The sequence below is a fragment of the Centruroides sculpturatus genome, unplaced genomic scaffold (assembly GCF_000671375.1).
Source record: "Centruroides sculpturatus isolate CEXI.00-Female unplaced genomic scaffold, Cexi_2.0 scaffold1910, whole genome shotgun sequence".
Lineage (NCBI taxonomy): Eukaryota > Metazoa > Arthropoda > Arachnida > Scorpiones > Buthidae > Centruroides > Centruroides sculpturatus.
Window position 1 is genome coordinate 54,123 of NW_019386024.1, and position 13,432 is coordinate 67,554.

At 28.2% G+C, this 13,432-nt stretch overlaps 1 protein-coding gene across 1 annotated transcript in view; it reads left to right on the plus strand.

Moving 5' to 3' along the window:
• LOC111613176 (meiosis inhibitor protein 1-like) overlaps window positions 1-13,432 on the plus strand; it is a gene marked incomplete at its 3' end in the record, with an annotated part of 60,520 nt that overhangs the window by 13,023 nt on the left and 34,065 nt on the right. Inside the window, exon 5 of the mRNA XM_023354524.1 lies at window positions 3,643-3,745. Within this exon, the coding sequence (XP_023210292.1) occupies window positions 3,643-3,745 (103 nt within the window). The remainder of the gene's footprint in view (window positions 1-3,642; window positions 3,746-13,432) is intronic.

The window sequence follows — 13,432 nt, forward strand, 5'->3', positions numbered from 1 at the left end:
ACATTTTATTTCTTGTTAAGATAGTATTTAAATTAAAAAAATGTTTTCATAAATAAAATAAAACGTAAAAACAAATAATAAAGTAATACAGTATATACTGTATAAATTTATTACAGTTAGATATGATTTAAAAGTGGAATATTTCATTTTCTATAAAAAGATTATTTTTAAACTTATTATTTTATATATTCGAAAAAATGATATAGAATTATCAATGACAACGAATTTAAAACTAGTTCGCTGCACTATATTACAGTGCCTCTAGCTAGCAGCAGAATCCATGGCCAACCTTGGGCAGGATGGGGTACCCCATCTTGCCCCAACGTGCACTTTTCATACTGACTGCAAACACGGGTCAACTTTATTTCAAAACTAAACAATTTCAGTTTTAAAGGTTATTTCGAATACCGTAATATCTTCGTCTAAAAGGTAATGTAAAAGTTCGCAATGATGCTTACTTTGTAGAAACTTTGTAGCGGGCGTAAAATTAGATGAAGTATTGCCGAAACAGGAAAACTGTCTTACTTCCAAACAAAGAGAGCGATTCGGACGTTCTCTCGTCCCGCGATCCCTTTTGAGCTTGACATTTAGTTTCCTAAATAACAGCTAGATTTTCATCTAGCTGTTATTTGGCTGTTATTAGCGCGTTAACCACGAATAAACAAACGTCTCCGTCTTACCCCATAGCCCCATCTTTTACCACCTTCCCCTATATATCCTATAATATATTATACGTAAAGATATCGAGATAAAAAGTACAGTATATTAACGTTTTTAAGATAAAATAAGATTATGTAGTGATAATGATTAAGGCATAGTATATTAATTTTATATAAATATTTTTTCAAAAAATTGTGGAAATATCTTTCTCACATTTTGTTTTATTTGCATCTTCAAATTATTTAATGGAGAAAAAATATATGAAATTATCTCCAACATAACTAGCGATTTAGTTTAAGAGGTTTTCAAGTGTGAAAATGCAGAGATAATTCTATCTGTATGTTTCTTTTTATGTAACTAACACCTTATGGAAACATTATAATAAGCTATAGTTCACTTGAGTATTTTCTTAGGCATTACTTTTAATTAACAAATAAAATAATAATTATAATAAAATGTTTCGATTAATCAAATTAGTTAAAAAATAGTAATATTAATGATTTTAAAAAATAGCTGGCATAAAAGTAATTTATAATTGACGAAATAGGGAATTTTATCGATGAAAAAATTGATTTACAGGGAGTCCGAAAAAGAACTGAAAGTTTACGAAAAGTATTTTGTGTTTAAGGAAACAGATCAACCCGTGATTTTCAGTAATCGTCAGCAAAACTTAAAAAGTTTTTCCTGCATTAGAAAATCTCAGGACACTATTGTTACTGCAGTTAAAACTTTTGAATGAAGTTTTTCCTAACCGATGAAAAGGCGAGATAGGATCAATTTAGGTTACATACCGACCTCTTTTGAAAGTATTATTCACCGATTATGTGAAAGGCTTGGTTATTAAAGACCCGTAACAGATATTGAAACATTAAAAGGTTTTATAATAAACGCAATCGGACTGTCACTCAAGACATTATGTAACATCCGGAGATAGATTGAATATCATCTCGATATTGTGAAAGTAACGCATGGTGTACTGTATATATCAGATTTACTAAAAATGAGACATGTTTTTGAGTTTGTTCACTAATTAGGGCAAACCGTGTGACTATATCTGTTTTCCTTAAATAAAATACGAGTGTCTGCAATCCGACTAATTCGAACAAAATAAAATATAACTCCAATTATTCGGATTTCCCTCCGATTTTGTTAAAAATAAACAGGCATACGTACTGTATATGCATGAAAATTAATTTTTTTTTTCTAAATGTAGAAAATAAAGTAGGGGAAAGCGAAGGAAGATGACAAGGATAGGAGATAGACGAGGGCTTCTTTTTCCAAGTTTTGAAGCAGCTAGCACCACTTGTCTTAGTAGATAATGAATAGTAAAAAAAAGAACAATCATGTAGTTAAATTGTTTTCGAAATTTGCAGTTTTGTGCATTTTGGAAAGGAGTTATTTTGATAGCTAACGTTAAGTGTCTGAATTTTTATGCAACTAGCGCAATATTTTTGATAAGTATATTTATAAAATAATAATAATAAAATTATTGATGAGCGGAAGTTAAGATCATAGCCAAGTTGTATTGTTCCACCATGTTTTGCACCGAAAAGTCAAGGTGCATCGTCTCTTCTCTATTCGGAAGAGATGACTTAGTTAGAAGGGAGAAGAGATGACGCTATTTTCATATATATTTTAATATGAGGAGAGTACATACTACTAACATTGGAGTGTACTGTAATAGTCCAATACTATTCTAGTAGTGTAATTTTATACTTATAGTTTATAGGACTCATTATGTTACATGTACAAATATTAAATATATTTTGTTTAAATTAAGAATAAAAATGTGTTCATTTTCTGCTGACTTATTATTGTCTATTTCGGTGCAATATCTACCACACTCATAAAAACATAAAAGTGAAAAAATATCTCTTTTAACATATCGTATACGTTTCTAACTTGTTATTCGTATTTATTTCTCCATAAGGCAACTACTGTATCTATAATGCGTCTTCTTATCAACCCTAGTGGGAGAGATGGAAAAGAAGTACAGTACCCAAGATATATTTGTTATAGTTAATTTTCTATCATCATGATTTTAAAAATAACAATTTTCCTAAAAAGATTAACAATTATATAATGTCGCACCATAATCTATTCTTCAATGCGTATATTATTGATACAGAACGATTTTCCAAAATGTGCGTCGTTTTCCCTCGCTTTATTATTTATTCATTAGTAGGTACATTTTCACATTTAATATTTTACTTACACATAATTATGTACATACGTAAAGTACATAACGGGATGTTCGGATTGAAAAAAAGACTATTTTAAGCAAAAATTCAATTATTTGGACAGTGCCGGATTTACCATTAGTCGAACCTAAGCGATCGCATAGAGGCGCCAAGATACGGAAGCTCCAAACTTATTCACAAAGAAAAAAATAAATTGTTAGTGTTAATTAAGAAAATTTTATTTTAAATCGAAGTTATAATAATTATAATTTTGATAATATTACCATTTATTTAATGTAGAAAACAAGTAATGCTACGGAATTGTCGATATTTGTTAGTTCCTCATTAAGAAACGGAACATGATGCCAAAGGGTGATGCCATTTTCGTTTGGAAGACAAATATAGCGTATCAAATACGCCACATGATGGCCTTTCTCTTCATCAATCAGTTTTCATATACGCATATAAAAAATTAAAATAAATTATGTATTATATATTTTCGAGGAGAAAGAAAAATTAAACTAGATTTATGAAATAATATGGTTAGATATAAATGATTAGCAAATTTAACAAGAGTATAAAACACGAAAAACTAAGCCGTTTTGTTCTGTCCTTGGAATTGAAAATTTGCCAAGACAAAGAGGAGACTTCCCGTCCCTGAAATTGTCCATTTCGAAAAGAGGCATATAACCTTGAATGTTTACTTAAAACAAAATAAAATATTTATTTTAAATGTTCCTTAATATATATTTATATATGAGACGTAAAAATGCAATTATTTTCATGTTTTTCTATTTTGCAGATCGAAAAAGAATGTAATTACGAACACTGTTTAATAAAATTGCATCTTCTTGGGAATCTTTGCATTCGCAGTAACGATATTGTAACATTTATTGTTAATCGAGGTGAGATTAAAATTAATGTTCTAGACAAATTTCATAATAAGTGTTTTTGTATTATAAATTATATTAAACATTTTAAAAATATTATTTAATATGCTGGTTTGTTTGAAACATAAGAAAAATATATTAGATGATAGATCTTAATAATTTAAAAAAATTTGAAATGTAAATAAATAGATAAAAATATAAATGAATTCATATAATTCGGTTTATTAAATAAAACAATTAGAAAATGACTATAACGTTTAATAAAATTTATGTTGTAAGTAACTATCAAAATAATTATGTATATTCATTTTAACAAATCATTTTAATTAATAATCATATGTAAACGAAGATTCTGTCTTTAGTTTTGGACAAGCTTGTATCAATTTGGATCATTTTCAATTGCTCGGTCGCTGACACTAACCGAATGACACATGAAATTTTTGTTTGAAATATACATCTAAGATAAGAGTCAAATTTTGCATACATTTTCAAAAAACTTAAGATATGAATTGAATAAAAGAAAAAGTATCTCATTGGTTATAATATAAAAGCTTTCGTAACTATTCAAATTACTTTTTGAGAAAGTAATCGTTTAATAAAAATAATTTCACTGTATTTGCAGATATTAATAATATATTATATTTTCATTATATTTTAAAATTATCTATTGCAAGTTTTTAGTATTTAAATGAAGAAAATAATGGATAATTAAAAATATAATAAAATATAATTTTCTAGAGAGTAAATTTTTAGTTGACTATTAGAATAATATTTTAGTTAAAGCATTAATTATCCGTAATATTTTTTCAAAAGACAGCATTGCTATTTCTTTACAAATAACTGAAAATAGTTATTGAAATCACTATATTTTATCTTCTGTCCTAATGATATTATGTGGTATTCGATACGTCACCATTTGTGGCACTGTGTCGACATATTGTACTACAATGCTAACCAACCCTGACTGGAACGAGAGGTTGGGTTATAAATGGAAAGCTTCTTCAAACCCATTGTAGGTTTATAACTATTAACAAACACATACAAACGAAACAACTTCAATATCACACCATTCTATAGTACTGCAGTAAACTACAATAAAATAATATTTTAAAATTAATTTTTAATAATAACTAATTATAGCCTAATATTTATAAATTAATTTGAAAAGAAATTCGAAATCATATTAATTCTTTGCGTAAAAATTGTACACAAATCATAAAGAGAATTTTGTATTAAACTTAAATAATTTCTAATTTTGGATTTAAATAACTGAAAAATGAATATCTATAACTAATAAATAATAATTGGTGCAGTTTGTTACATATTGATAAATGAATACTTTAAAACAATTTTTGGTGCATATTTTTTTTTACATTCCTCTACTTTCAAACATTCAACATTCGCACACACTTTCAGGAACCAATTATGTGCAAAAGTCTAGTGATGCCTGTAAATTGAAACAAGAGATAAATAGATAAGATGTTTAAAAAATCTAAAAATGTAAATTTTTCCAAAAATACAATTTCTTCATCTCATTAACTTATTTATTAGTTCTTAAAATCAAATCAAAATCTTAATATACTAAAAATAAGCAATTATAAAACATATAGAAAATTATAACTGTTCAAATTTTTCTCTTATTAGAAAAATTTCATTCTTAATTATTGAAACAATTTAAATATTACGCCATTCTAAACCCTATAAAAAAAAATTATGATTGAAATTTTCTTCCATGTTTGATTTCTTTGAAGATTTTCACTCTTTCCATCCTGTGGGCATTAAGAAGACTTTACTTCCAAGCCACTATGGGTTTGGCCACACCTATGATGGAGAAAACTTGGTGGTAAAACATACCCAAGATAAAACATTCCCAAAAAATTTGAGACATCCGAAGCAGATTAAAACCCAGGTCCCTGGAGTCGTAAGCCGACATCTTCGTCATCTTGCTCATCTGGTCATCACTTCCAAATATGATCACTAAAGTTATACTTAAANTTTTTTTTTTAACTAATAACGACCTTTTTAAAAACAAAACTAATATGTTACCAAACTTTTTAAAAATTATTGCCACTATACTTTTTAATTTTATTTATAAAATAACCAAGCAAAAATAAAACATTAAAATTTATTTTAATACTTTATTATTTTTTTTATTTTCTAATCTTATAAATTCCTCATTTGTATGTAATAAAATTGAAATAATAAATACAAATTAAATACAATTAAATTTTGCTATAAAAATAATTATTTTTTAATTATGACATAAAATCAATATTTTATTTTAAATTATTATAAAATACTAATATTTTGTAAAAAAATTTAATTTAATAATTCAGTGATGTTATTTTTCAAATAATAATAGTAAATCTTTAAGATAAATAAAAAATAAACGTTTTCTTTTACAAAATTCCAACTATAATAATTAACAGACAAAAGATAAATTATACGTTTTAATTCTATTTAAACATTTATATTTTCAGTTCGATGAAGTTACATAAATGTTTAGCTGAATACAGATACACAGGCACATATTTTCTGAAGGACATACTAGAAAAATAGAGAAGACATTTTCTCTCTATAACCCTACAGGGTATGAAGGTTAAAGCATAAAAACCATAAGATAGATAAACCATAATTTACTAGAAAGTTTTGTGTTGAAGTTACAAATGTGACATCATTGACTATCAACTCCAACGATTCATTACTAATGTGGCTGATTCAAAACAGTTGTTAGAATTCATATTTTTCGAATTAATTTTATGAATTAAGATATAAAAAAATAAAACGAACAAAGTATGTTTTAATTATTTTAGCGTTAAGTAATCAATATTGTAATATTGATATCATTGAACGAATGAATTACAACAAGACCAACTTCTAATTTGACTAATAACATGATGTTACTAAAACATCTATATTGGTAAATCTCATACTATTAATCCTACTTAATAGTGTATTCTGTCTTTTGATTTTATGATGATTAGCTAATATAGTAAATGCCTATTCTTAGTTGTTTTAGGGCATGATATTCTATCTCTAAATCTTCCACTAGAGGCGCTCATATTCGGGTATAGTTTGACGGCTCTTTAGTGACAAAACATTGGATTGCATAGGAAAAAAGAACGAAACAAACGTGCGATTTCTTATCTTTATTTAGTCACGTTACTTTTTCATATTATTATAAAATAACCATGCGCCATGAAAAGTAGGTTAAATTAATCAATTTTTTAATTGAAAAATTTGTTTCTCAGTAAACAATTTAAAGTTACTTGCATAAAGATGCAAAAGCCAGGATTAATTAATCAGATACACATTTTAACATAAAGATGATTAGTTAAGATTTAGTATACAATAAATTTTCCTCAATTACTAAAAACGAAATGTATTATTTAGATGTTAATCAGTACCAAGAAAATTATTTATTTTATTATACCTTGTATATTTATTATATATTATTTCTTATAAGTATAAGTGTATTTTTATACTTGGCTTATCAAAAAATTTCGGTTGTTTTTCTGTTAGATACAGAATTATTTATAATTATTTTTACTATTATACGGAAAGATTATAACTATAAGATTATCATTATAATCTTTTCGTATAGTCTACTGTATCTAACAGTATATTGCACTTATTCATATTTTGTATCTAACAGCGTTATTAATTTTTATTATTTTTCACGCAAGAAATCAACTTTGACATTTTATAGAAATTAGCCATTCGATAAATACTTTTGATATGTATATTAAAATATCTGTATTTATGGAATAGATTTTGTGCAAAAAACTATGCAAAGATAAGTTCGCTACAAGGTTTATACATATAAAACTGAAATTCTGATAGTTCATATATAGTATTACTGTCCTATTGATAGCTCATGGAATTTTAACTTGCAGATGTTAATCCATAATAAATACTAATTCATATATTAACATAAATGAAAAATGTTAAAATAGTGAAAGTAAAATATAGTTTTGTTTTAAAATGCAGTATATCTTCATTTCAGATATATTTACATTCAATTATTATAGAACCTAGAATAAAATGTATTAAAAATTAAGCTTTTAAAATATTTAATATATTAATATTAAGAATTAAATAACAAATAATATCCACTATGTTTTTTTTTTAAATTATTCTTCAATAAATATTTTATTAAAAATATGTTATATACTGTGTATAACATATATTTAATTTTTTATTAAAATGTTTATTAACTAAAGATGAAAAGTACAGTACGTATACAAATAATTGTGTGTGTCTGTGTGTCTTTGTGTATATATAAAATATATACCGTATATTGAAATCCAACGTACTCATAGATAAGATTGTATAGGCCTAATATTTTTTATCTCCATACACGTATATATTATATAAACAAAAAGTAATTCTACTTTCTCAATAAACTTCATCTATACCTAAGTTGGATATCATTGATATAAACTAGATAATATCAGATCATAAAAAATTGCATAGTTTTATTTAGGCTGTATATTGCAAAACAGATTTGGAACAGATTTTAATGAACATTTTTAACTTAATGAAGAATATACAGGGTGTCTCAGTTAAATATTTCAGAACTTCTAAGAGGGGTAGGATGCATCTCGACGACTCGGAATCATATAGCAATGTGGGGTCGGAAATGCTTTCCTGACGCGGTAGATGGCGTTGTAGACATCACATTTGGCCAACAGTGGATCGGACGTGGTGGTCCCGTGCGTTGGCTACTCGGTCACTAGACCTATTGTGTCTTGATTTTTATTTTTGGGGGAATATGAAAACACTGGTTTATAACACCTCCGTTGACAATGCTGAGGAGCTGGTTGCAAGAATCTCAGTAGCTGCTGGGAAATTCGAGATGAGCCTAGATTATTTCAGAATGTTCAGAATTCCATGCGCCGGTAGGTAGATGTGAGGTCTGCATTTCAGTTAGTGGAAGAAATTTCGGACACTTTCTTTGACCCATGTTTCTTTTGTTTTTGTGCATTTATTATTAAAACGAATATTCACTTACGGTCTTCTTCTTTAAGATGTTTCTGTGTACATCACTGCTTCAGGAAAGCATTTCCGACCCTGCATTGCTATATGATTCCGAGTCGTCGGGATGCACTCTACCCCTCTTAGAAGTTCTGAAACGTATAACTGACACACCCTGTATTATAAAATAATACTAATATAGTTATTTTGTTTTATTATTTTAGTAAACGTTTGTAAATATTGATCTTTATTAATGTGAAGTAGCTCCAGCATATTGATAGCCATAAAATCAGATTAAATTTATTTACCCAAATCTCTTTTTGTTCGTTGACTTACTTATGTTTCGTGCTAGTGCACTTTTTGTGCAGGCCGACTTATCACACTGGACGGTCATGGAACAGAAAGAAATTGAGACACTTTTTTCATTTCCTATATCGTTGGTGCACAAGAATAGAGACACAACTCAAAAATTTCCAATTTCGAGTTTATTGTAGAAATGTATAGCAAACTCCCCATATTTTTATGTGGAAGAACGAACACTAATATTTATTTCCAAAAAAGATTTGAAAATTTTAAAAATCCAAGATCATGACAAAGCCTTGCAGGAAACAAGAAACTTTTAAATGGCCGTTCTGGAAGATCTATTTTTTTGAGTTGTGTCACTATTCTTGTGCACCAACGATATATTTATTGCGAAATGCATTTAGAACCTATCAGGTCACTCATCAGTGTATAGTGATTAATGAGAGACCTAATAGGTCAGAAGAAATGCATTTTGGACAGGGTGAAAGGGAGGTAAAACGAAGAAAATGGCAAATTAAAGTAATAAAATCAAGTAGCCACTTTATAAGAAATTCCTATAACGTAATCTACAGTCAGGGAGTAAAAGGGAAAAGCTGGGAATTGCCCCCGGCCCGGAGAAAACGTAAGGAGCATATTGTGATTCTAAACAGTATAAAATTAATGTTATTTTTACTAATAAAAATAAAATCTGTAAGACCGTTTATTAATAAACATTCTATTATTTGATTTGTTCAACAAACTAAAGGTTAAAGGAGCTCTCTCTTAATGTCTCCACGGCTCTGTCTACAGTCTACTCCAGATGAATTTCTTCATTCCTATAATTTTAATAGTGCAATATTGTTTTAAATTTTACGGAGACTCGAAATTTCTACAAAACACGAGATTAAAAATGTAAAACGTTTGGACGAGTTTATTTTTTAAAATGTCGATGATGTAACATGTTGCATTTAAAGTCAATAATTTATACGAAAAAAATATTTAATTTGAAAATATCTGAAAAAAAATGACATTACTGCATAGTAATTTTTGGGACATCCTGTAGAATGCAATGTCAAATATGTACAGAATAAATTTAAAACATTTGAACAAAATAAACACATTAATCCACCTTCCATTATGCCAGCAAAAATATTTTTATTAAAACAGTATCAGTCATCAGTTAATTAACTTTGAATTATTAGACTTCAATCTTCAAATTGCAGACCTGTAAATTTCCATTCGAGTCCGTTCTCTGTCCTTCCTTAATCTCGTGAAATGAACTAAATGAAAGTTGAGACTAGATATAGAAAGTTTAGCGCCGATATACGAACTTCGGGTCTGGACCGGTAATCTCGTTATTTCCATTCAAAAATTTTTTCCAGAACGGAGTTAGATGACCGACATGACTCTATTGCTAGCAGGAATAGTATGATGTACAGGGGCAAGACCCTACTAAGATCGAGAGAGAAAACTAAAATTGCAGCCCAGCATTGTGACTATGTCGTAATGATTTTTGCTCGTTCTATTATAGCGAAAAATATCTTTATACTTTTCGAATCCCTTTAAAACTGAACTGAATCTTGAAACTAAGATATAATAAATGTTTTTATAGTAAATAAAACAAACTATTTAGTTTGCTTTATCTAAATATATAAAATTGCTTGTCCTGACTGACTCATTCATTCATTCACTGATTCATCATCGCCCAGAGCAAACCGCTTAACCTAAAGAGGTGAAATTTGGTACACAGTTAGGGTACGTCATGGAAACGCACACTAAGAAAGGATTTTTCGAAATTCCAACGCGGGGGGGAGAGGGAGAGCATTAAGTCTTAACCGGAAGAACGGCTTCTACTGCGCTATTTTAGANTCTATCCCCGAAACTTTAAAAAATTTTTCTTTTTTACATTGACGACATTTTGATGGCATCTCACGTAGTAATTTCGTAATATATTGGCTATTCTGTCGTACTTCATTTTGGACCTAAAAAGTATGACAGATACTCAAGATATGTTCAATTAACGTTATATGTAAGTTATACATATTAGTCTATTATTTTACTTCTCTAATCGACGATAATTAATTATTAAATCGTCCTTGTGTTCGACATGTCTAGAATTTCACAGCGAAAGCTAAGAATGTTGTCCAAGTAACTAAGGAAATTTAAACGTATAATAAAATAAAATACAGTAGAGTGCCGAGGACTCGATAACCCGGCAGTTCGGATAACTCGGCCACATTCTGGCAGGACGAAAAAACCCCCTAGTTAATTTTCATTATAGACAACTTTATGCCTCATAAAGCATTTTTCTGAAATCTGTCTTATCAGGTAAATTACTGTACACTGTGTATTCATTAACTTTCATTTTTATGTAGTAAAGGCTCTATGCCTTCATAAAGTACAGGTACGTACTTTTGTTTAAGGGTATTTGGGCAGTTTATTCTCTGTTGTATTCTCGAGCAAACAATACCTACAAGTACAGTACAGTATTTTCTGAGGAAACACTCTTACTTATTGTTTTTTAACCCCATTTTCGATAACCCAGCATTTTCACAAACCCGGCCACCCTTCGGTCCACATTAGGCCGAGTTTTCGGGACTCTACTGTAATAACCGCGTGTTTAAATATATCTCCAGTTCTTAGCTTATTGAAATATCAAAGAATACTTCACTTGCCATCAATATTTTGTTTGTAAAGTTAAGATAAATCTAGTCTCCTACAACATTTCTCAAATTTCCATTCTTCTTCTTCTTCTTCTTACAATAGAGATCGTTTTGCTATCAGTTATAAAATGACAGTGTACTCAAACAAATAAAATTTTCAAATTTAATATATCCCACCCTGTCGGATTATCGAGGGACAACTGTATTTGTATTTATTTTGTGATTTTAATGTTTCGTCTTCTCTTAAAAGAATAAACATAATATAAATATAAATTTTCATATTTATATCGGTATAAATTTAAAATTTTTCTTTCATTCTTTTTAGAATTCATTTTAATCCAAATTTGAACTATGAATTAAGCGACTATTTTGTGTTGTGATATGTTTACAAACGCTTGTTTTGTATTTTTATTTTTATTAATGTAATATGGTTGCTGTTTATTCAGTTTATATATATATAATGTCCCTTTAATCCGAAAAAAAAATTTTTGATAGACGGTCTCAAAATGCTGTGAGACCGTCTACCAAACAACTTTTTTTTTGGATTAAAGGGACCTTATATATAGAAATTTTATGTTTTTAACAAGTAAAAAAGTACTGCAAATTATATGATTATTGTGTGAATGTATGTGTTATCATATCACAACTCCAAAATAATAATAATATAAGTTACTAAATGATTCTAGAAGAAAGTAAGTGAATTTTTGTTACAGAAATGTTTAATCTATTCGCTTTTTGTTGAAAATTGTTTATTTAATGTAAAATTAATCTGAAAATGATGTATCTAACTTATAATAATCATAACATTTATACTGGATTAATTTTTTATATTTTCCTCAACTAAAATTTCTCATGAACAATAAATATATGTAATTTATGCGAAATATTGGCATAGGAAATGGCAAGCAAATGAAAGTTAAATATTTTTTAATAAAATGACTCCTTCGATGTTAATAGCAAAAAGTATTTTTGCATTAAGTAGGGTAAACATTGGTAAATTCGTGATAAAATTAATTATTCTTTAATTATCGGATATATATTCGTAAATGGACATGTTAACTATACTATTAAAGGGACCATACTCTCAAGATAACAGCATGGCTTTTTATCATTATGAATATATTTATATCTTAGTTTTCTAGGAGTATATTTTTTATGTTGCGTACAGGTGGTTATTTCGTGATATCATGGGTAATTTCGTGATAACACATTGCTATTTCGTGAGAGGGCCCTTTAGCATATATATTTGGCTGCAATTTAAAAAAAATTGTAGACATATAAATGCCCACTGTTGTTTGTCTGTATGTCTGTTCTTAATTTCGAGAACAAAGTTAGATAGATGAAAGACGAGACCAGATATAGAAAGCTTCGGGACAGGATGCCTCGATTATTTATGTAATAACTTCCGATGCAAACTGGAAGTCACGTTATTTCAATTCGAAATTTTTTCCCTGAAAGGAGTTAGATAGACGGCTCAATTGCTAACAGGAAATGTACAGGAGCAAGCCACTACTAATTTGAGGTGGAAACATATATTTTAAATTAAATTAATTAAAAATATGATTAAAAATTGCAGCCGGCATTGTGACGATGTCACAATAAATAATTGCTCGTATAATGAACACTTTCTATCCCCGAAACTTTAAAAAATTTTTCTTTTTTACATTGACGACATTTTGATGGCATCTCACGTAGTAATTTCGTAATATATTGGCTATTCTGTCGTACTTCATTTTGGACCTAAAAAGTATGACAGATACTCAAGATATGTTCAATTAAC